We start from the raw sequence: 24,695 nt of genomic DNA on the forward strand, positions 1-24,695 counted from the left end.
CCATTCATTTTCATCACTGACCCAGCTAGTTGAGTCTCTAAATTACAGGAAGTGGTTAGCTCCTTTAACAAAAAACTCTGAATGAAAGATTATCTTTTAAAAAAATCTGAGGGCTGACATGGCTTAAAGCAACAAATAATTTCTCACTTTTCCTTACAGACAACCCTGAAGGGTGCCAAGAAATATGAAAATTAACATTCCAGCCACTAGTTCTTGTTGCCAGAGACCTATTAATTAACGCTTGTTCCAAAACAATGGACAACTACCTCCTTAAGTCAAAGGCTGTGGCTCTCAAGCTAAAAGAAACAAAGAAAAAAAAGTGTTGTATCCTAAGCGGGGCCACAGATTTGAAGAGGTGAAAGACAACTGAACTGAGGTGGGGAAATGCCAAGATATGGAGAGTTTCAAAGACCCATTTAAAAGCAAACGCACACCTAATTTTACTTGTCATCACTGTTGTAGACAATTTATGTTCCATTGTCCTATCAATTTATGGAATTCTGCTTTCTTATCAGTAAAATAAGGGGACAGGACTAGGATGACCTCCAGATGTCCTACTGCATCTACAAATCCAGTGGTTTTATTTATCCTTTTGTGAAACAAACGTGGCACTTCCGATCATTTAATTTATTGAAATATAATCTTGTAGCATGCATTTGTGTACTGAGCTCACTCCTGGCTTCATTTTCTCTTTTCTACTCTCATTTTCACTTTTCCCCGTTTTCTCCATTTACTTATTTTCTTTTGTACTTTATCTTCTTCCATGTATTCAAATAAGATGCCATTCTAGTTCAAAGTAAGGTATACGTTGAATAAATCATACTTTATAAAGGTTATTAACATGAAAGACATATGCCAAGATCCCAAGTTTTCTTGGCATGAATAAAATGCTAGAAAGAAAAATAGTTCCAGAATAATTAACTGAATAACTACGCAAGATTCAACATACGGGCTCTTCAAAAAGGAATGAAAACATTAAAAGTAATGGTAAAAACAGTAATTACTTTTGCACCAACCTAATATGTTAAAATTCACTCTAGGCCCCTGCCCTCAAATTACAAAAGGAGCAGATGACTCTCAGGACCTGCAGACACTGGCCCAAGGTCACCCAGCTAGTTAGGGGTAAATGATGCTGGAAGCGGAACCCAGATCTCCTGACTGCTGGATCCATACTCTTTTACCAAACAAGCCCCAATGGATACATCCTCTTGAGAATTTGCTACTATGTCCCAGAGAACAAAAAACAAAAAGGACATCCGTTGGAAAGAACAAGCTTCGACAGCAGAAAAATTAAGAGATGGCAAAAAGAAATACTTCAGAGGACTAAGAAGAAGGAATGAGGACAGACATGTTGGCTATAAATAATTTGCACCTTGTAACAATCTTCAGTTCACGCAATTACCTGTCACTCACTGATGTTTTATCTCCCTTCTTCTGGTAACAGGACCTACAATGACTCTATGCAAAATATTTAACTGTCTGTACCTTCACAGCCTTCGCTGGAACATTCGGGTCTTTGCCACAAGTGTAGAGATACTAGCTTGTCCTACTCCTTTATTCATGGACCTTCTTGAGGTTGACATTTAATCTAAATAATAAAATATTGCCTTTAGGAACTGGTCAGTGAGACAGAAAGACATAGGTTTTTCAGATCATCATGCAGGTAATCAGAGAGTAGATGTAGATTATGACACCATTTTTGTAAAAAACATATATGTATGTATGCATGTATGTACTTACACATCTATGCATATTTACATATATAGCAAAAATTGGAAAAGGCTCCCATTAGCATGTTTACAGCGGTTATTTTGGGGTGGTAGGACACTGGGTGATTAAAATTTCTTTTCCTTTTTTACCTGTTTGCAATTTCCTATTGTTCTACAATAAAAATGGATTGCTGAGGGGCAGAAGAGGGAGAGAATAAAAACCAAAAGTAGTGGTCTGTGAAAGTGAAATGTAAGTGTACGTAGCAGAGCCTTTGCAGACGGAAGCATCTCCCAGGTTTAAGGCATGCCCTTCTCAGGGAGCAGTAATTCTTGCCACTATGAGGGGTACTGGAAAGAAGATTTATGGGGAGAGGTTAGAGGAATAGGAATCAGCCAAGCTTGGAAGGGAAGGCTGATCACAAGAATCCTTAAGCACAGGAAAAGCTCCCACCCCAGGTGATCTCCAGCTGCAACCAACTCACTTTCAACCACAGGGCATGAGGACAGGGGTCCAAGGGAAAAGGAGAGACTCGGTACAGGAATAAGGAAGACCTTCCCCACAGGGTAGCTAAGCCTCAGGCCGGGTGATTAAGAGACAGGACTTGGCTCTAGGGCCTTTTGGATAGAGGATAGATTTTTCATTTCCTGAAGGCTCAGGTTTGCTACCTTTTGCAAGACATAGAATCATCGTTCTCTGATGAGGCAATGTGGTCTGCTGAAAAGAGTCCCAATCTTGAGTCAGGAGCACGCCAACATCACCTTAGTGTAGCTTTAAAAAGGACTGAGATTTATTGAGGACCAAGTATGTTTCAGGCACTATACCTGATATTTGACATATGGCATCTTTAATCCACAAGAACCTATACAGTAGGCATTATCATCATCCCATTTTACACCCATGGAACCTGAGGCACAGTGAGCTCAAGATAAGGTGAGTGGCAGAGCTGGGATTCATTCACCTAGGTTGGTGGAACTCCAGAGCATGCGTTCTTTCTCCCAGCAATGGCAGGTGCAAAATATGGAGGGATGAAGCTGCCCAGAGTGCTGGTAGAACGGCAGCTGCTCAGCCTGTCTTGTCTATGATACATGGTGGCTGGGGCGAGATCAAAAGCCAGTTAGTAAAGGAATGAAGGAAGACTGAAGCCAAAGTGTTCCTGGAAGTCACCAAGGTGCACAAGACCTGGAAATGAGGAGGTCAGATTGGACTGGGAGAAGCTAGGGAAGTCAGTTGGAAAAGCCCATGCAGAGTTCAAGTGAGAGATAAGACAGTTATATCCATGATGTGGAAAGAAGGGAGCAATTCAAAAGACAGCAGGTAATTTCAGCAGGGCTTGGTGATGAGTCAGACTGAAGGGTTGAAGACAGTGGAAAGGACGGAGATGACTCCACAACTTATAGTGCAGATCACTAGGAAGACAATAATGCTGTTAAATAAAACTGGAGATCCAGGAAGAGAGAGTATAAGGAGCAAAGGAGAGATGATGAGATCCATTCTGGACATGCTAAGTTTGAGTTAACTGATACACCGCCAGATGGAGTCGTCCAGGACTCAGCTGGAAATGCTGGTTTAGCGCTCAGGAGAGGCTGCAGTAGGAAGGAAGGCTCTGAGTCATCGATGTAAGTGGTGGCTGAGGTCTCCAGAATGAATGAGGCTTGTCCAGAGAGTATGCAGACAGAAAGGAGCCAACGCTGGCTCCCCCTACACCAGTGCCATGACCTGGCAAAGGTCCCCAAGCCTACCCTCAAGCACTGTGACCCTGTCCAATCCCCTCCCCTCTCTGAGCTTCAAGTCTATAAAACAGAGTGTGGACTAGATCTCTAGGGACCCTTCTTCTCTAACATTCAACTACTCGTGATTGACAGAATGCCGGCTCAGGATCAAGAAGGATGCTTGGTGCTGAGTTGACACCCGGCATACCAAGCAAGTCTCCGACTTTCCAGTGGGAAAAACAGACACATAAATAAGTCCTCTCGATATGCTGTGATTAATGGCTACCATAAAGGCAAGAGCACGACGGAGCACGAGGGAGTCCTGAGTGGAATTGCCTGTTTGGGGGGATTCCAGCAAACGCCTTCAGAGGCGAAATTTGATCTTGGTCTTAAAGAACTGATAGAAGTTTTCTAAGTAAAGGCAAGGCCATGTGCAAAGGCACAGGAAAGTGAATGTACATGAAATACTTGGGGAATTGTTCGGCTCAGTGAGCTTGAGTGGAGAGGGGGTGTGGGGCTTCAAGATGGAGAGCAGGGCCTCCACTGGCCCACTAAGGAGTTTACCATATGCCAGAGTAAATAACAGGAAATGAATGGGGGTTCTCAAATATAGGAACCAGGATTAGACAGCTGAGTGGCAAGAAAAGGACCACCACGACCCCTAATAGCTGGTATTTACAAGGCTTTCTCTCGTCATGACCTGACAAGAAAGCAGGGGATGTTACAAGGCTCTTCTCCAACATGTAAACTGTGTAATAACTTTTTTAAAAATAATGACTTAAATATGATGGTGCATTTGAACAGAAATGCTAAACATGGCTAATTATTCACAGAATCACTCAGAAAAAAAGAGGCAAGACTCAAAAGAGAGTTTAGGTGCATCTCATCCTGGAGCAAACCACTTCCAATTACTTGGTAACCAATCTGGAGATCCTAAGGCTTCCCAGGAAGGTCAAAGTCACTCCTAGGACTTGGTAGGAAAATGACGAGCGCTAGAAGCTGCGACCTTTTCTTCCAGAAAATCAGGATGTTCAAAACCTAACATTACTCTTTCCCTACAATCTATCCACTTGATTCTTGCATGCAATATCATTAACTTGCATATTAAGGAAAGCCTGGCATCTCCTGACTTCTCTACAAAAATCCAGTCTCCCAATCAATAGTTTTAAACCTTGCTGCCAAAGAGGTGCTTCTGTCCTCCCTCTGATCCCCATCCTCAGGCTTTTCTTAGCACTTACTGCATTTTCAAAATTTCTCACTGCTTTGTTCTTCCACTCCAGAGAGTCCAAAAAAAAAAAAAAATTGCCAATTGGTTCATTATCCTTTCAAATCCCTATTTACTTCTTGCTGTGTCTTGAACTTTTCTGAGGAAGAAAAGCAGGGGCAGAACAGAGGTGCAAGAGCAGAGAGCTTGGCTGAGAGAGACGCAGATGCTAAACAGTGCATTGCGCATACTAGCTTCTGCCTCTGAGCCCCTGAGCGCCCACACAGCTCTGCCCTCTGGGATCCCAGGACGCTTCTGTGTTCCTGCCTCTCCTCCGACATCCTCTTGCACTGGCTTACTTTTTCCTGTGTGTCCTCCCACTCACTTCATGTTCCAGGCCCCTAAAACCCACACTAGCCTCACCCCACAGGAAACACACCTCCTTAAGCCCTTAATCGTGCCCCAGGGGCCAAAGGCTTCCATTCTCAGGTTTCTGGAAAGCAGCCCTCCACCCTCCCTCTGCAGTTCTCTCCTGACTTGGCTACTTGGTTTCCCTTCTGCATTTCAAGCTTCAAAACAGAGAGGACGGTTTTTAGATTCCACCTTATTTTTGTTCTCCTGCTTGTTCCCAACAGACCACTGATAATACATCAGCAAGGCCTTTTATGTGGTTAGCAAGCAAACAATGGCTAAAATGACCGTGGGTTTGAGGAATCCAAGGAAAATGGAAACACAAGAATGTCAAACATGTCTTGTTCCTTGGGAGGATTCAGCTCACCCTTAGTGTATGTGGATAAACATGCTCTTCATGTTAGGCAGAGATATCCAAATATGGAAACTCTGATTGCTACCATATCTGTGAAAAGCAGAGACACTGTTGTCCTGGTTTCCTCAGACAAATTTTCAAGACAGAAGGGATGTTCTAGAAAGCTCAGATTCAAACCGTGAAAAGCAACATTTATCGTCCTGTTCCTCCATCTTTTTCCATCCTACAAAGGCCAAACTGGATAATATGCATTATTCAATGACTTAAAGCCTCTCGAGGTTCCATTTGGCTTTACTATCCCACTTAAGGAGCACAGTCACTGTCAGAGGTCAAAGCTCATTAGTGCTGGAACCTAAAGCCAATGCCCTTGAGATAGAAAATGGAGCTCTAGACAAGGCCTTTCTGGCTCTGGCTGATTCATTATGATTTCTGGGTTCTAGGCAGGAAGGGCTCACAAACTCCAGATCATACTTTCTGTGAAAAGAAACCTGGCCTGTGAATGAGATCCAAGGAATGCATAAGTGAAACTCGGCCCATGCAGAAGAATGTCCAGTACTCATAAATTCAGACAAACCTGTGGTATCTGAGAATGACCATGCCTCCTTAAGAGTTGAAATGATTGCAAGGCTGGAGAAGGTGACGTAAGAGAACTGTGGAAGAATTCTAGAGATGAGCCCAACCTTTTCTCAGATCCACGGACTGTAACGATTAGAGATTATTTACTCCAATTACCTCATTATACAAATGAAAGAGCAACTCTGAGAGGGAAAATGAGTGTTAAAAAACTCAATTGCTAGCCGGTGTAGTGGCACACCTGTAGTCCTAGCTACTCGGGAGACTAAGATAGGAGGATCGCTTGAGCCCAGGAGTTCGGGGCAGCAGTGACCTGTGATCAAGCCACCGCACTCTAGCCTGGGCAACAGATCAAGACCCTGTCTCTAAAAAAAAAGTTAAAAAAAAAATAATAAAAACCCCATTGTGGCCAGGCATGGTGGCACACACCTGTAATCCCAGCACTTTGGGAAGCCGAGGCGGGTGAATCTCTTGAGGTCAGGTGTTCAAGACCAGCCTGGCCAACATGGTGACATGTATTTCTCTACTAAACATACAAAAATTATCCAGACATGGTGGCAGGCGCTTGCAATCCCAGCTACTTGGGAGGCTGAGGCAGGAGAATCACTTGAACCCAGGAGGCAAAGGTAGCAGTGCGCCAAGATCATGGCACTGCACTCCAGCCTGGGCCCTGGGCGGCAGTGCAAGAAACAAACAAAAACCCATTGCTCGTAGAAATTCTGAAATTAAAACCCAATGGCCCTTCTTCCTTGCCTGTTTCCTCACTATCAGTGACCATGGAGAGGCTCATACCCTTCCAAGGGATCAGTACAAAAGACTGAGGAGTCCACAGGGCAGACAGTAGGTAAGAGGCATTGTCCCTCAAAAGCAGGATGAAGGTCAGATTTGCCTCTGGCACTCCACTGGCCACACTGCATCCTAGTTTCTACAGATCTGCTCCCAGGAGAGCTTAGGTGGTCACATACGTTTGTCTGTACATCTCCTCTCCACTGCTTAAAACACTGTCCTGGCTGGATCAAAGGGACAGAAAGCACTAGAAGTTACATGGAGTGGAAATTATTGGTATTACACAGAGAAACATTTGAATTCCTCTTATACTAAGCTTGTATCCTTATATCTTATGCCAAAACAGACTCTCTCTCTCTCTCTCTCTCACACACACACACACACACACACACACACACACACACACACACACTTTTCCTCTGAAGGAAAAGACAGAATGATGTAGAGGAACGCTTCTCAAGCTTCATGTGCATATGAAGCACCCAGCCCAGGGATCTTGTTAAAATGTGTATTCTGATTCAGTAGTTAAAATGAGATCCTGTATTTCTAATGAATTCCCTGGCAATGTCAATGATGCCAGTATAGAAACCACACTCTGAGTGGCAAAGGGTAGATGTTACAAAAGCTTAGAATCAAACAAATCCAAGTTTCAATTCTGGTTCTACCATTTAAGACTTTCGTGATTTGGCACTGGTTTCCTAACTTCACTATGCCTCAATTTAATCATCTATAAAATGGAAATATTAATACCTAAGAAGCACTTGATGATTACATAAATTAATGATGTAACACTGTTAACACAGCGCTTGGCAAATAATAAGGCTTGATAAATGTCAGTTCCTGTCTATCTCTAAGATTCATGAGGGCAAGGTGATGACTGGCTCACTGCCCAAACCACAATAGCTAGAACATAGTAGGGGCTCAATGGATGTTTGGTGAATGGATGAATGCATGTATAATACACCTAAATAAAATATCAGTATTTATACACTCCCTTGATCCTGTGGCTTTTCTACAAAAAAACAAAAACAAACAAAAAAAACACACACACACAAAACATTTAGAACACCAGGACACTCTCACCAGTTACAAACCATAATCTCATAGAATCAAATTCAACATTAACCATCACGTTTAACCACTGAGAGACATATAATTTGTGGTGGCTATATATACTTGAGAAAATGTCTAAACTGTAAATAAATAAAGACAACATTAGTCTGGAATCTGTATGTCATAAAGATAAATTACTGCCTTGCTTATTTATGGGCTGTCTGAAAGCAGATGTTATGAAAAACTTAATTCTAAAACAAAGTTCATTTCCAAACCACACATAGAACTGCAAAGAGAGACAAAACAAACCATGGGAAGTGAGACCACATTTAAAAGGGCCGTTGGGGCAGGAGTACATTCTCTCATAAATGCACACACTTGCTCAGGAAAAAATAGAAGCAAAAGAATTCTTAACAAATGGCAGAGCTTAATCTTTTAAATCAAAGGCAGACAAGAGAATTCATCCCAAATTTTTCAACAATCTAAGATTATATTCAGGCCTCTTGTAAAGTAAGTGGCATAATCTGAACAGATCCCATTTCCAGGGAGGCACTATGTAAGGTGTGCAGCAAAAGAGAATACGATTGCCACCTACAGACAGAAGTGGCACTCCCTTTGCAAGAGATGGCCAATCATATTTTAATGTGGAAAAAAAACAAAAAACAAAAAACTCAACCAAGTCATCTCCCTCGAACCTCTTCCAAACCACCACACCACATTACTTCATTTAGAATTACTTTCAAGTCATACAATCATCTCTAGGCATTCTGCCTCTTCATTATCATCATCCTATTTCTAATTTCCCAGAAACACTGTGCCATTCAACTATCTACTTATACGCTCTTTGAGAGCCAAAGAGAATGCAAGCCAACGAATTCAAGCACACAAAAGCATCGGCGTGGAACTATAAATCTGCTTACCTGATATGAATGGGACCACCCGGAATATATCTGACAATCTGCTGTTAACTGGTTCATATGGGGAATCCTCCAGCAGATCATTTCCTAAAAACAACAGAAAGACTGGGCTCAGATATGAAAATCATATATTTCAAGCAGGTTTTTGCTGCTGAATCTGAATTCTAATTATGTTATGATTGTGTAACAAAAAGATGCTGAAACTTTGAAAGATTTCAAATGCATCTCTTTCTCTATGGTTATTTCTTTTCATTCCCTCTGCTTTTGTTGTCCTTGTTCTCCCCAGAGTGCCATGAAAACATTGGAGAACAACCCAGCCCGATCTTGCCAGAAAACTCTCCCACTCTTTGCAAAGGAATAGAAATCAGAGAGGAAAGCTGGAGCCGATGACGTCACGAGCCCTGCTTGCCTCCAGGAGCCAATGGAAGAAAGGTGACCCAGGAAAGACCCACATTTCTGCTTGCTCCCAAAACTTGGCATACAGTTGGAAGGCAGGTACCATGGCTATTAAACAGCCCATCTCTGAAACAGGTTTTCATTAATAGACTCTGGAGGAAGTGGCTGCTGACAGGTCAAATCTGTATAATACATATCTCCCGTGTGAGTCTCAGTCGAGAATGAACACACAAGGTGTTTGTGTTAGGTTTACAAACATGAGCCCCCTCTGGCTTACGAGGACCAAAACATTCCCATTGGACTGGATGGTTGTGACAAGTGGTTCTTTCTCTCCCTGAGCTACTTCTGTGATAACCGAGGTTGAACCACACCAGCTGGTTCAAGACTCAGCTAATGTAAGATGACAAACGGTTTTTCACACATCTGCCTTTGATCACGTTTGGTGGGGAGGGTGAAGATAGAATGGATTTTCCTGGACCTTTTACAATACTCTATCTCAGGTCAGAGCAGACTAAAGGGAACAAGACCGGGGGAAAGTCCAGACCAGCTGCAGGGCAAGCCCTCCTATTATTATTCTGAGGCCACCGAAAGCTCCAGGCTGGCTCTCCTTGGAAAGAAGTTGTGGGTTCCTTGGGGTCCTTGAGTGGGATCCTCCTCCTATGCTCTGACCAGGTTTCAGAGAGGTCAGTGGGGTCCCAGGGGTGCCCCCCGCCGCGCCCCCGACCTCCTCATGGGTTTTCCAACAACCAGGCTCAACAATGCTGGTCAGCCCAGCAAACACCAGCTGCCGTTGTCCCTGGGGGCCAATGAAAGGTCCTCATTCCGCAGCTGGGGAGAAGTGAGTGGAGGATGAGATCAGCTGGCCGGGGGGACGGAGGGCCCGCCTGCCTTCGGGGAGGGACGCAGGGTGGTGTGGGGAGGTTCCGGGCGTACCCTGCAGGCTCTGGTACATGCTCCAGTAAATGCGCAGACAGTTCTTCTCCTTCTTCATACCCCGCTTGCAGCGGCAGTTGTAGAGCGACTTCTGCTTCAGGGCCTCCATGGCGCTGCGGCACTCATCCTTGGCCTCAAGGCCGGATGCCAGGCTGAAGTTGGTTTCCTTGCCCGCCACACACTGCCTCAGCGTGCGGTACTTGGTGCTGCAGCTCTGCTCCTTCAGGCACTGATCACTGGCTTTCACGCAGTCCAGGCGGTCTCCGCCGCTCACTTTGGCCGACAGGAGCAAGTCTGTGGGGTAGAGGGGAGGGAGCCTGAGTGCGGCGGGCGGGGACCCGGGACGCCACTGATCCGGGCGAGGGCGCGCGCCCAGGTCAGGGATGCTTGACCAGCCTTCGGGGGCGCCCTGCTCAGGGATCGAGCGGGTCCACCTCTCGACCATCCGGGAGTCCATTTTCCCGCCCCCAGGAACTCCAGCTCCTCTCCCTTCCGGGCCCGTAGGGAAGGGTGGCTCAGGCTCAGCCCGCGGGCTTTAAGGGTTTGCTCCAGAGCCTGCGCTGCCCACCGTGCACGTCGGCCCTCCGCCCCGCGGCATCCTGGCCTGAGCGACGACCCGGGCTCCTGGGCCACCCCCAGCTCCAGCCACCCGCTCCGCCCGACTAAAACTCAGGGTCTTTCCGAGGAGAAGCGCGGCGGCGGACTGGGCACCGGGCGCGCGCTGGGCGCGGGGCAGGCCAGCCGTGGTCAGCGGTCGGCCGGGCGGAGAGCGCTCAGAAGCTACTCGGGAAAAACTTTTCCAAGTTTGGTCTCCCGCCCCCAATGCTCCCCAACTCCACCTGCCTGCCGCGGCTCCGCGAGCTGCCGGAGACTCTCTGGGGTTGCAGGGCCCTGGGCTGGAGGGCTCCTTAGTCCCCCGCCAAGCTGGGTCATTAAAAACCACAGGAAATCAAAACCAAGCCCGAAAAGCTTCGGGCAGCGCCGCACCGCCACCGCCTCCCTAACCCGGGGATTCGCGATCCCCTTCCCCAAAACGAAACTTCTTCCTCCCACATCCACCGCACCCGCGCCCCAATTTTGGTGCGGGGGGCGGAGTGGGCTGCTGCAAACGACCCTAGGAAAGACTCAGCGGGTAAGAAAGCCCGCGGCGGGCCTCGACTTACCCAAGAGTGGCAGCGCGAAGTACAGGGTCGCCAGGAACATGGTGCCGGCGCGGGGCTGGTCCCCGCCCCCCAAAAATAATCCTGAGCCGCCGCTGGGTCTTGCCGAGGGAGCTCAGCATGCAGCGATCCCCGGACAGCTGTGCTGCTCTGGCCGCCCAAAGTTCAGCTCCATCCAGTGAAAGAGGAAACTCCGGGTCTGGCAGCCGCCACCGCCGCCGGCGACTCAGCTCCGGGCTGGCGAGGGCGGGAGGCGGTTCCGCTTTTAGGGGTTCAGGTCCGACCCAACCTGGAAGGGAGGGCGCACTTTGAGATGAGAGCGGAGAGCGCAGGAGACTCCCCCCACAGCCCCTCTCCCCTCCCCCGTTCCCGCCTTTGGAGACTTTCCAACGCCAGGGTGAAGACCCACCCCCACCCGGGTCGGGGTGCATGTGCGTGCATTCCAGGGGCCGCTGACACGGGAATGGGGGTGAGGGCTGGAGAGGTCTGAAGAGGGTTCCTAAAGTCCAAGGGGGTGTCTGTTGGGTTCAATCCGAGAGGCTGAACACGAGCAAATAAATAAATAAACGGTACTTTCCGAGCGCCGTGAGCGGAGCCGGCCGCTGCCTGGAATACAAGCCCTCGGTGGCGGCGGCGGCAGCTCCCCAGCCAGCCCTGGCGCCGAAAGAGCCCCTTCTCCCGGGAAGTTGGCCTCCCCCTCCTCCGTCAGCCACCGAGCTCCCTCAGCCGCCGGCCCTCCCCACTCAGATCGCCAATCCCTAGCCCCTGTCGCCGCCCTCCCTCTCCCCAGGACTCGTCTCCCTCCAGAGGCCGCCAAGCCATGGGGAACCGATGTCCCGACTGGGGCTGAAACCCAGTTCTTGCGCCCCTACCCACCGCGTGTCCTCGGCTCCCTCCTGAGTGTCCGCACCTCTCACACCCTTGCCGGGTGCCCGGACTCGGGCGCTTCCGCACCCCCGCCCAGGGCGAGCGCGCTGGCCCGCAGTCCCCGCGCGCCCCGGCAGGTGCAGCCCGGCGCCACGAGCGCCCCCCGGGCCCCAAAGTTGGGAGACGCCTGCAAAACGGAAAGAGGTGGCCGGGGGAGGGAGGAAGAAGGAGTGGGGAAGAGGGACAGGAAGCGGCAATGGGTTCCCAAACAGAACGAAAAAAGCTCCAAATGCCACCAACCTGGACTCAACCGACCGCGTCCAGCTGCGGCGAGGAGCCAGTTTATTTACTTATTTATTCTTTCGGGGGGAATGGTGTCCCCGCCCCCTCCTTCCCTTTCCGGGCTCACTTTATTTGCCCTAGGAAAAAAAAAAAAAAAAGAAAGAAAGAAAAAAATAGATGCGGCAATCTTCTAGAGCTCCAAGGGCCGAGTTGGACCAGGACGATTTCCGAGCAGAGCCCTCGGCTCGGATGCTCATTAGGGATGTTAGTGGTTATTGGAAGTGGCGCGGGGAATGGCGTGTTCCGAGGCCAGATTTCTTCTGGCCAGCGGACCCTCGGCCTGCTCCTGCTCCCGCTGCCCCGCAGCTCCAGCCCCCTCCTAAGCTCGCCCTCCAGGCAGCCGCAGCTGCACACGCTCGCTTGCGGTGAGACCCGCGGCCGGACAGCACGCGCGCACAGGACACACAGCGTTCTGCAGCCGGCCGCGGGTGCTGCCAGACACTTTCTCTCTCTCTCTCTCTCTCTCTCTCTCTCTCTCTCTCTCTCTCTCACTCTCTCTCTCTCTCTCTCTTTCTGAGACACACACACACACACACACACACACATACGGGCACAAGGGCTCTTTCTTCTTAGGGCAATCGAGCCAGACCCTTCTTTGGAACACAAAGTTTTCCCCCCACGTCACTAGTGGCTGTGATTCAAGACTTGGTGCGTAGAAGACACACTCAGATCCAGGACGCCGGAGCGGCGATCCTGGGATGCGCCCACCCGTTCGTCCACGCCAGCGCGTGCACACTCACACTCACACGCACACATGCACACGCAGTCTCTACCTATGTCCTCGAGCTCCGACAAGGAGACAAAAGCCGAGCCCCCAACCCACTGCATTTAAACCCGGCCAGACCTGGCTTTAGGAAATTTATAAGCTGACCTCCATCTTGGCTGTTTCGAGAATAAATTTAAAAAAAAAAAAAAGAAAGAAAGAAAAGAAAGCCTAAAAAAGCCTAACATGTACATAGCCCTCGTTCCCAGTCGTGCTGCTCACTCCCCGCCCCCCACCCCTGACACACGCTCCCCTTCCCGCACGCCGGGGGGCGCCCGGGGCACCGAAGTCTACACTGGGTCCGGAGACTGGTCTAGGAGCCAGCCCGCAGTGCTCGGGATCTTTGCTGATGTCCAAGTTCATCTCTCGGGGAGACCGAGTTTGAATCAAATATGTGTGCGCCCAGCTGTCAAATCAGCAAACCTATCACGCCAGACAATGGGCCGCCGCGGAGGAGAGAAAAGAATGGCTCATTTTGATCGAGGGGGGTTAATTGAAAAGGGCACGGGCTTTGGTTGAAGTTTGAGGCCCGGGTGTCAGGGCGGGGAGAAGAGGAGGAAGGAAGAGGATTGGGCCGCTCTCCATTCAACCACACATCAGCCAGGCGCGCCCCTAGGCTGCAGCGGCTGCTTGCAGGCAGGCTGCACATTGTGTGGAGTCGCCAAAGAGGGTCTGTGTCTCGGGGCGCGCCCCAAACCCGGGGGACATCCTACGGATCCGCACTCCTCTTGTGCTGTACGCGTGTTCCTCCGGGGTAGGTATGAGGAGAAGGACGCCCTCATCAGACACCCCTCCTCCAATACACACACACCCATAGCCACACCATTCAGGGATCCTCTAGTTCAGTGTATCAGTTTACACTTGGTTGTTGAGTAAACAAAGCAAACATATGTCACATTTTCGCGACAGATGGTTCAAACCAAGGGCTACTTAAGTTCTCTCTCTCTAACAGTCTAAGTTACAGGGTGGACTAAGCAGAAATGTAATTAAGTCATCTGATCAGTTTCTTCTCCTTAAAGTGTTTTTCCATATTTTCACGAACAAACCAGATAAATCCTGGGGATGTGGTTTCAGGGAAAGGAGGGCTGAATATGAACTAAGACTTTGTGTGAAGACTCCGTTTCTCCCTGGTCACCAGAAACAGAAAACCCTCTTTCATTGTTCCATTTCTTAAGTGGAGGAGAATGTCTTCTTTTGGAAAATCAGTAATTGGAATTTCAATTTTCAATAGAGGGACTAGTGCTTACCGGTGCTGACTACTTGGGATAGTTGGACTACAATGAGGTTTAAGACATCATCCACATCTTTTGTAAATGTTCTTGGTTTAGAAATGACTTTATGTTACCCTATATATTCCACAGAATTCTTTTGAATCAAATTTTAACAGGGTCGGGGAAGGATGAACTAAAAGCTCTCCAAATGTAGAATGTGGGACTTCTTTTTAAAATACAGATTATCTCCAACTTGTGATGCTTCTACTTATATTTTTAGACTTTACCATGGTGCAAAAGCCATATACATTCAGTAGAAACCATATTTTGATTATGGACCATATATAATCATTCCGTTTTTCACTTTCAGTTCAGTATTGAATAAGTTACATGAGATAGTCAACACTTTACTATAAATTAGCTTTGTGTTAGATAATTTTCCCCAACTGTAGGCTCCTGTAAGTGTTTTGAGCATGTTTAAGGTAGGCTAGGCTAGGCTGTGAGGCTTGGTAGTTTAAGGTATATTAAATGCATTTTTGACCTATGATATTTTCAACTTATGATGAGTTTATCAGGGCATAAGCCTCATTGGAAGTCAAGGAGCATCTGTATTGTTAGCTTCAATAACATATTTCTGAACCATTCACTCACACTAGTCCTTATTAAGTTCCTGCTACTGATGAAAACAGAGCTTTGTTTTTAAAAAGGTAACAATAACCCCCAGAGGCTGTAACTGTGTTTTCCAATACAATAGTCACTAGCCATGTGGCTATGTCAATGAAATTAATTAAAATTAAATAAAAGAAAAATGCCGTTCCTCAGTCGCATTAACCATATTTCAAGTGCTCAATAGCTACATGTGGCTGGTGGCTACCATATTGGACAACACAGATATAGAACATTCCCATCATTGCAGCAAGCTATAGTGGACAGCACTACCCTATAATGTTGGTGTGGAATTAGTTAATATGATATATATATATATATGTATATATATATGTATATATATATATATATATGAATAGTAGAATAGTGCATAGAGTGCTTACTTCATAAGCAGCAGCAGTAGTGGGGGTTGTAGTTGGAAGGATAATGATAACGATGATGGTGATGATGATGATGATGATGATGATGTTGACAAAGATGATGATGCCTTGTTAGTCTCTTGTGGAAGTCAAAGAATCCATGAAGACACAGCCCACTTCTGGTATGTCAGGATGAGATCAGCAGGCAAAGAAGCTAAGGAGTAGGAGAACCGATATGTCCAAAGCTGATCTTCCAAGGAAAGCTGTGAACAGAAAGATGTGGCCTGTACTGTAGCCTAAGACTTCTTGTAGTAGGAGCTAATAAAAACAAAAATTAAAAAATCACTGCTTTATAACTACATCCATTAACTTTTTTTTTTTTTTTTTTTTTTTTTTTTTTTTTGAGACAGAGCCTCAAACTGTCGCCTGGGCTGGAGTACAGTGGCGTGATCTCAACTCACTGCAACCTCCGCCTCCTGGGTTCAAGGGATTCTCCTGTCTCAGCCCCTCCTAAATAGCTGGGATTACAGGCACCCACCACCATGCCCAGCTAATTTTTTTGTATTTTTAGTAGAGACGGAGTTTCACTATGTTGGCCAGGGTGGTCTCAAACTCCTGACCTCGTGATCCACCCACTTCAGCCTCCCAAAGTGCTGGGATTACAGGCGTGAGCCACCACGCCCGGCCTACATCCACTAACTTCCAAAGGTGAGAGAAACACACGGCCAGAAAGCCCTTGGAATATGGAAGAGAGAAAAGCATTGTGACTTAATGTATTAATATCATCTCTGTTTCCTTGGAGCTTATCTGTTTCTGTGTGTATGGCACTGATCTCAGGATGAAAGGTGACATCAAAGTATCAAATATTATTAATAATTATAAAGGTTCATGTAATCCTCTGTGACATGTTTTCTCAGCAGAAAATTGGTTTTAATGCCACAAAATTGGGTTCAATCTACCCATAAGCACGTGAAGTGAGCAATTTTCTGGCATTTCTTGATGTAAGTGTATTTTCCTAAGTTAACAGATGAGTCAGGATGAGAATGACAGTTTTATTCCATGCAGCATTTTGTCTCTTTCTCTCATTGCTTTCCTTGGCTCTTTATTTTGTAAAATTCTACTGCGCAAAAAGCATTCAGATTTTTTTTAACTCATTCTAGTCCATGAAAGTTCAATGTTTGACATCAGACAGCTTGACAGATTTACCGCTGTAGTTACAAAAAAAAAAAACCACTCACCAGTCCCTAAGGGTACCATGACGTTTTTGACTGCTATACCTTTGCCCATTCATTTCCATCTGCCTAACGCATGCTTCATCCTGATATTTCAAGGTTCAGCTCAGCTCAAACAGGACACTAGGATAATACAGGCCTCTTTGGTCAGAATTCATAGTTCCCTGCAGTATACTCCATGGCCTCATCGAAGTCTCTGCCGTATCTATTGTAACACTGCATTGTAGTTAGTTGCTGCATCTGTCTCCACATCTGGAATGTGTGCTCCTTGAAGGCAGGAAACTGTCCTAGTCTTTTTTTTTTTCATCCCCAGTATTTAGACTGATAACCAAGACACAGTCACCCCCAATAAATGTATATCGATTGCATGAATAATCAGTGATGCTGTTCCTCATTTTCCTCTGATACAATAATTTTACTGAAGGGTTTACATAAAATCCCTTTACTGGATGAACAATGCAAAGTATAAGTACCTCATACAATTACTGGTATTGCTGTTCTACTAATAGTATCAAATATGTATTATTCCTTTGAGGATTTGACATTTGAATTTTTTTAAACAAAACCCATTATTGTAATAGAATGCTCTTTTTCTGGTTCACTTTAATAGCAACATATGACATATTTCATTTCTGGGAAATGATAGCTTGCCTTAGGTCATATTTTAAGGCATAAAGCCAGAAGCAGAGTAAGGTTCCCACCTGAAGTTCTCTAATCATCTAGAAATGTGCCTCTTTCTGGCTGGGAGGCAGGGATTTAGAAGGGCTAGATTATGACTACCCTGGAGCATTCATTCACAAAGGCAAATTTTTAAAAGGCAAATTGGTCCCAAAGTGTTAAAAACTCTTTTATAAACACACGAACCCTCTTGCAATCTTTTAGGAGAAATGAGAAAATAGGAACCATCTACACGCAGAAAGCTGGTTTAAGGGTCTACATGCTGACACAGATCTCACCTTCTAATGCTATGCTTTGACATTTGCCCTTTGGCAATACAAGGAGAACCAGTTGCTCTCAGATTTCAGAGCCCTTTTCCAGGCTGACTATATTAAGAAGTGTCTTTTGAACATTATTTGCAAATGGAAGTTTCTTATTGGCAATCTGGGCACCTGACCCCCAGGAACCTATCTTAGGAAATCTTTCTTCCTCCTTAGTTTTCAAGTAATTTTTATTTCTTATACTAATAAGCCGGTGCAATGATTTTAATGCCTTTGTGGAAGGATATTGCATTTTGTGAGAGTTGAAGTCATTTGTACTTTGGCCTTATGCCACAAAATGCATTCAAGGTGTGTAGCCCTGATGAAATAAAGTGCCTGTCATGTCTTATTGCCTGAATATATGGCAAAAGATACCCCATCTTCGGGGGACTTGGAAGGCTTTTCTCGTGATTGCCATAGGTGTTGGATTAAAAGCCCTGTACATTTCAGTCTTCTTTATCCAGTAATGATGGAGAACGCCTGCACGGAGAAAACATCTTTTCTCTCCACCACTCTCCTAATAAGCCCTAAACCCTGTTCCAATGGGATTGTTCCTTCATAAGGGCAAGAGGGAAGCTTAATCCCCAGCTTTGTCCAGTAATTAGCCTCTCTCTCTCTGGAGGCAGCAAACACAGATGCCAATCCGGATGAGCTTTGGGACGTGGAATGAAAACAAGACTGAAAACACTGACTCACTTCTTCAGAAGCCTTTTAGCAGCCTCGAAGACAGCAACAACCTCTGATTTCTATTGATGCACGTTTGTTCTAAGTGGTGGGATGGGGCCTCTCCCATCGCTGATGAAGCAAGAGAAGAAGCAGAGATCACCAAAGACGTGGGGATAAGTGACCCGAGGCCCCTCTGCAACAATGAAGGCTCTGTAACGCAGCACTGTTCTTGTTATGCCACTTACCCCAGCATCTTTCAAGAAATGCCATGGAAATGCACTGTTTACCAAAACCAAAACCTCTGGAAGCGCTATAGTATGAGCCCGCTAACACAATTAACTCGCAGTTAATGATGATGCTCCCACCAGAACTAATTAAGCCAGTGGTGCTTGTAGCACAAAAGATTGGGGCCTGTTTTAAAGCATCAATTGTGACATCATTTAGAAGTCATTTCAAACTCCTCCAAACTCGAAAACTATTCCTCTGAAAACAAATGCGGTATAATGTTCTTAGAGTTGTTGGTTTTATTTTCTGCTGTCAAAAATCTGACAAAAGTCAGTTGAAACTGTCAAGGAAAAACATCACACAATATGAGGTTTTCCTCAAGTTTGAAGTCTATGGAAGGAATGACAAATCTGTTATATAGATTGCTCTAGCACAAAAGCAAATTAGGAAAGTCTAGGAGATACACTATCACAATACATATATGAAGTTTCCCTTGACACAGTTCATAAATTTGAGGCCGTGACAAAGAATTAAAATTACATCCATTTGGTTTTGATCTGAATTATCTGTTAAGCTTAAAGTACAGAAGGATCAATGGGATGGATGTTTTTGTGCGTATTTTTTCTACACACAACTCATATTAAGAGACAAGAAGAATTTCTTCTGCTCACACCCCTAGAGGATCTCTTTGTAAAGGCCCCTCTGGCCTTCATTTTTTTTTTTGTCTGAAGTATCAGTAAAGACTATACCTCTGCTGTGTAATATTTCATTGATTGTTTGATTTATGGACTGATTGCTTTGGTTGACTATTTTCTTGTATCTATCCAGTGTCTAATACTGTGATGTGCACTGCAAGGAATTCAGGTAAATTATTTTGCCTATGCTCAAGTACTTCCTTCTCCATGGTGGAGACCCCTAGTTACTCTCTTGATTTCCTCTTTCATCCTTCTGTAGTAGCACACTTCAAATTGCAGGCATCCCCCATTCGTTAGTCACAAGCAGCATTTATTTTATAAACTATAAAAATATTAAATGTTGGCAGAGTGTGGTGGCCCATGCCTGTAATCCCAGCATTTTGGGAGGTCAAGGTGGGCAGATCACTTGAGGCCAGGAGTTTGAGACTAGCCTGGCTGACATGGTAAAACCCCATTTCTACTAAAAATACAAAAATTAATTGGGCATGTTGGCAGGCACCTGTAATCCCAGCTACTCAAGAGGCTGAGGCACGAGAATCACTTGAACCCAGGAAGTAGAGGTTGCAATGAGCCAGGATGGTACCACTGCACTCCAGCCCGCAACAAAGAGAGACTCTGTCTCAAATAAATAAATTAATTAATAATAAAAATATTAAATGCATCACTTAAAGTAGTGGTAAGTATTGTTTCATAAAAGTTTTCTATGTGTTCATGGTGCCTGTATTGGGTCATTAGGTAAAATACATTTATTATTATGAATCATGGTTTTAAAATTTTGAAAGCTACTGCATTTTATTAATGGTACTCTGATGTTTTATTTAAACATTTGTCACCCAGTATTAAGGCTACATTTCCCATTCTCCACTGCATCCAGTTATGGTCATGTGGCCAGATCTGATGAATCAGATGTGGCAGAAAGGATGCCAAGAAGCTCTGAGGAGGTACCCTCCTTCTACATGTTCCCACCATCCTGCATCTTTGTGCTGCGCTGGACCAGGCATGCAAGAACAACACACCAGGGATGGCGGAGCAACAAGATAGAAGAGGCCTGAGTCCCAGAATGACTGCCTGGAGTACAACTGTCTGCCTGCCCAGAGCCTTGCATCGCATACTATAATGTGAGAGACAAATAAACTTGTCATATTTAAGCCAGTATTATATTGGGTCTTCAATACATCCAGACAGTCTTTGTAGAGCTCATGCACCCAAATTCTAATGAAAGAGAAGTAAAGGAAAATAAATTCAAAAAACAATTATTTATTGAATATCCATCATGGACCAGCCCTCTGTTAGGCTGCTATGGGAAATACAGAAGAATATTGACTCTGAAGGAAAGTGTAATTTCACTGGGGAGATGAGCTGCATATCTGAAATAATCAAACCATGTTGTAAAGAAGTGTAGGAATAATTGTCAACATGAGTGGAAATAAAAATAACAGAACAGATAGGAAGAAAGGTAGAAAATGAAATGGAGTCATGTCATTGAGAGAAGGGGAAAAGAGAGAGTAACAGAGTAGGAGGAACATTCCTGAGAGCTAAACGAAATTGAAGGTCTCTGAAATAGAAGGGGTACATTGCTTTATCCCAGGTCTCCCCTTTCCAGCCCTAAACCGTACTCAACCAAGGTGATCAGCAGGAGTCCATGCTATGGCAAAGCTGCAATCTACAGGTATGCTCTTCACCTAGACACAGACTCATGCTCCCTTGTCAAAAACCCTCTCAACACCAGACGGATCAAAGGCCCAAGCCTCCTTCATCACAATCTTATGCAGAAGAGGATGCTCTCTCTGCGGGAAGTCACTCTGGATTTGGTGAGAATGACTTCCTCGTGGGGAGGAAGCCCGTCTACCCAGACACACCTCTACTTGAGGATGCATTGGTCTTTGCCCTTTTCTACAAGACTTTGGTGAGGCTTCTAATATTTCTCCAAGTAATTTGAGCTGCTAACGATGTGGATATTCTGGAATTCAGTTTTCTGCATACCAGCTAAAAGCCATTTAACACACGGGCCTCTCTCCTTGGAAGATGCATGACTCGGAGATGCCTTGCTGGCAAGGCTGGGGTATGTTAAAAGGAAAAGTGTTATTTCAGCAGACTTGCCACAGAGGTATGTGTTAATTAAGTTAATTGTGCCATCAGTGATCTAGACAATGACAGTAACTGCTCCCCATAATGGGGCTGGGTTATTGCCATCATTTATTAAATGTGCTGGTTTTCTTAAATGCAGTTTTCCCTTATTCTTTAAGCATGCATACCCCCCACACGCACCCACCCACACATACACACACACAGATGACTTATAGTTTATCAACCACTTTCATATGAATCCAATTACATTATTGATCTTTATTGCTACTCTGTGATGAAGGAGAGGTTACTTTCTTCATTGAGCAGATGAGGAAACTGAAGCCCAGAGTTGTCTACTTACTTGCCCAAAGCCACCCAGCTTCTTAGTCAAGTAGCCAAATTCCAAGTCCAAGGTCCCTTTCTGTGTGCCACACTGTATGTCCAGGAGTCTCAATATCTTGTAAAGCAAAAGCCAAGTTTTTATATTCTATATGCCCTAGCTAGCACATTGGATTGATAAATGTTAAATAAATCATAATTTATCTTTGGAAAAATTATTGATGAATTGTATAATTGCTGTCTTCATGAAAGTCTAAGGTAGGAACCTTATACATATGGGTTGATCAAAACCAAACATGATCTATATAAACAGAAATCTGGATAATTTAGAGAGTTATCACAGACCCTTTCCCTCCTTGCCTCTCCAAAATATTAGTAGATATTTGACTTAACCTGAGTTATTCTCACTGTAATTACAGTGAAGACTAAAGCATAATTTAGAATGCCAAATCAATTACAGCCTTTCAATGGACTTAACTCAGACTTCTGTTGAGTGCTTCCGGTTCCACAGTGATTGTCCGTTGAGTGGCTTACCCAATGATTGTCCCACCAAAATGACTCCCTACCTTGCGGCTGAGGGTCTATCTTTAAAGCTTTCGTATAATTAGTGTCACCTGCCAAAACATAATCATCCTTGGGACAATTAATGCAGAAGCATTTTGGTTAATGGTACTTTAGCATGAACGAGCTTCTAGCCCCTTTGTTGGAAGGAGAAAGGGCTACAACACCATCATACATGATGCTCTAGAGTGGATGAGCTCTGAGCTCCCTGAAAGAGCCTCATTTCTGGAAACTAGTGGTCAGGCTTGGATTGGTGTGCAAGAGCCACATCTCACAGCACCCGAATGCTTCAAGGTAACACTTCTAATAAAGGTGCATTGAACACTGACTTCCACTTCATGGCAAAGTATATTCTAGAAGCAGAGATAGAAAGATTTCCTTGCCAAATAACTGAAATGCCCTTGTGTATCATCTTTTACAAGCTTTCTAGAATAATCACCTTAAGTTGTTGAACAGAAGAAATCTGAATTGATTGAGTGCATCCACTGAGCCTCAGCAGGAGAAAGTGTCAGAGAAGCTGTTTTGTGCCTGAACTGGCTATTTCCTGTTAGTGTAAACACTGAGGAGCACAATTAGAATTTGGGCACATGCCAGGCACAGGGTGACTCTATGACCAGCCACCAGTGGAAAGCCTGGACACTGAATCCCTAATGAGTGTCCTCGGTAGATAACATTTTACATGTTGTCAAAACTCCTTGCTGAGGGAATTAAGCATGCTCTGTGTGACTCCTCTCTGGGAGGACTCTTGGAGGCGTGCACCTGGTTTCCCTTGGACCTTGCTCCATGAGCCATTTCTCTGCAGAGCTTGTTTTGCTCCTTTCCTTATAATAAATCATAGCCATCAATACAACTATACACCAACTCCTGTGAGTCCTCCCAGAGAATCATCAAATCTTGGGGTGGTCTTGGGGCACCCAATGCAGAAATGTTCTTAATATAGTTCATAAAATAAACAGACAGCGGTGTACGATTGTAAAGGATTATATTGGACTGACCAAAGTGTAGCTGGCTTTATAAACGTGAGACCTGTGCAGTCACGCAGCATCCCACGCTTAGGAGGTCCCTGAGCTTGGTTTCATGCTCTGCTGTCACCATTTTGAAATTCTTAATAAGCTATGAACAAAGGGTCCTGAATTTTCACTTTGCGCTGGGTCCTGTAAATTATAAAACTGATGCCCAGTCATGGTGATGCTTAGAGATAAAAGAGTGGAACATCTTACTGCCTCAGATGCTAACTTTGTCTCTGCTGGGAATTATTCACTTACCTTTCCCGAGGGCCTAAAATCTACCCATTATAGATTCGCTTTGTGGAGGAGAATGTCCCAGGAAGGTTAAATGGCTATCAGTGATTCACAACTTCGGGTGAACCTGATTACTCATTCCCTCCCCGCACATTCTAGTCCTTAACCCTTAGCTGAGTTTAGAGTCCTGGGTCAGTACTTCCCAAAGTCTGTTCTTTAGAATAATAATCCTTGTGAGATGCAAGCGGGGAGGGGATGTTGTTGTCAAATAGGCTTGGGATGCTCTGTCCCCTCTTTTGGAGATTTAGGGCACATGAGCTTAGTACACACTCTGTAAAGTCTTGCACTGAAATAACGTGTTTAACTATGTATTCGTTTCCCAGGGCTGCCCTAGCAAAGTGCCATAAACTGGGTGGTTTAAACAACAGAAATTTACTGTTTCAGTTCTGGAGGCCAGTGTTGGCAGGGTTGGTTCCTTCTGAGGGCTGTGAGGGAGAATCTATTCCATGCCTCTCTCCTGGTGGATTGCTGGCAATCTTTGGTGTTCCTTGGTTTGTAGATGATCACTCTGATCTCTGCCTTCATGTTTTCCTGGGCTTTTCCGTGTGTGTGTGTGTGTGTGTGTGTGTGTGTGTGTGTGTGTGTGTGTGTCAATGTCCCACTTTTCCTTTTTATAAGAACACCAGTTGTATTGGATCTAGGCCCACCCTAATGACCTCATTTTAACTTGATGTCCTCTGTAAAGACCCATTTCGGAATAAGGTCACATTCGGAGCTACTAGGGGTTAAGATTTCAACATATAAATTAGGGGTGATACAATTCAATTTTATTATATTTTCCCAACACATTTGACTATTGGGGGCTGGCCTAACTACCATTAACATCTCATGGAACCAGCGTTTCACAGCATAGAACCAGAGATCCTCCATCAGATGAAGAGAGAAAAGTCCATGTGACAGGGGGAGCTGCAGTACAGGGTTGGGGAGGTTGGGAAAGGTGGGGAGAGGAGGGGTGGGAGGTAGGCCACTGAGGTTGGTTTGGGCCAGAAACTACTCTGGATTCTGTACTGTGGGCAAAGCAGATTCATCAGAGATTCACACAGGACTTCTCAGGGATTTCTAAGAGGGAAATGGCATCATGAAATGAGGCAGCAGCTTGGAGATTGAAGAGTTGAAAGACTGGAGGCAGGAAGACTGAGAGGCCATTTCAACACCTGGTGGAGGGAAGAAAAGAAAGCCTGAGCCAAAGTAATGGCCGCAGCGAAGGAGGAGGGCTC

At 45.3% G+C, this 24,695-nt stretch overlaps 1 protein-coding gene across 8 annotated transcripts in view; it reads right to left on the reverse strand.

Annotated features, from left to right (window-relative positions):
* GFRA1 (GDNF family receptor alpha 1) overlaps positions 1-12,864 on the reverse strand; it is a 220,242-nt gene extending 207,378 nt beyond the window's left edge. For 2 of the 8 annotated variants that reach the window (XM_015148263.3, XM_015148259.3), the window contains exons 1-4: positions 12,375-12,864; positions 11,211-11,496; positions 10,048-10,341; positions 8,722-8,805 (exon numbers count right to left, since the gene is read on the reverse strand). In XM_015148263.3, the coding sequence (XP_015003749.2) occupies positions 8,722-8,805; positions 10,048-10,341; positions 11,211-11,250 (418 nt within the window). In that variant the 5' untranslated portion in view covers positions 11,251-11,496; positions 12,375-12,864. Of the gene's footprint in view, positions 1-8,721; positions 8,806-10,047; positions 10,342-11,210; positions 11,497-11,780; positions 11,950-12,083 lie in introns of those variants that run through there. The other 6 variants (XM_077947603.1, XM_015148260.3, XM_077947606.1 and 3 more) reach the window with 4 other exon arrangements.
* Between the last annotated feature and the right edge of the window lie 11,831 nt (positions 12,865-24,695).

This window comes from Macaca mulatta, chromosome 9, assembly GCF_049350105.2.
Source record: "Macaca mulatta isolate MMU2019108-1 chromosome 9, T2T-MMU8v2.0, whole genome shotgun sequence".
NCBI lineage: Eukaryota > Metazoa > Chordata > Mammalia > Primates > Cercopithecidae > Macaca > Macaca mulatta.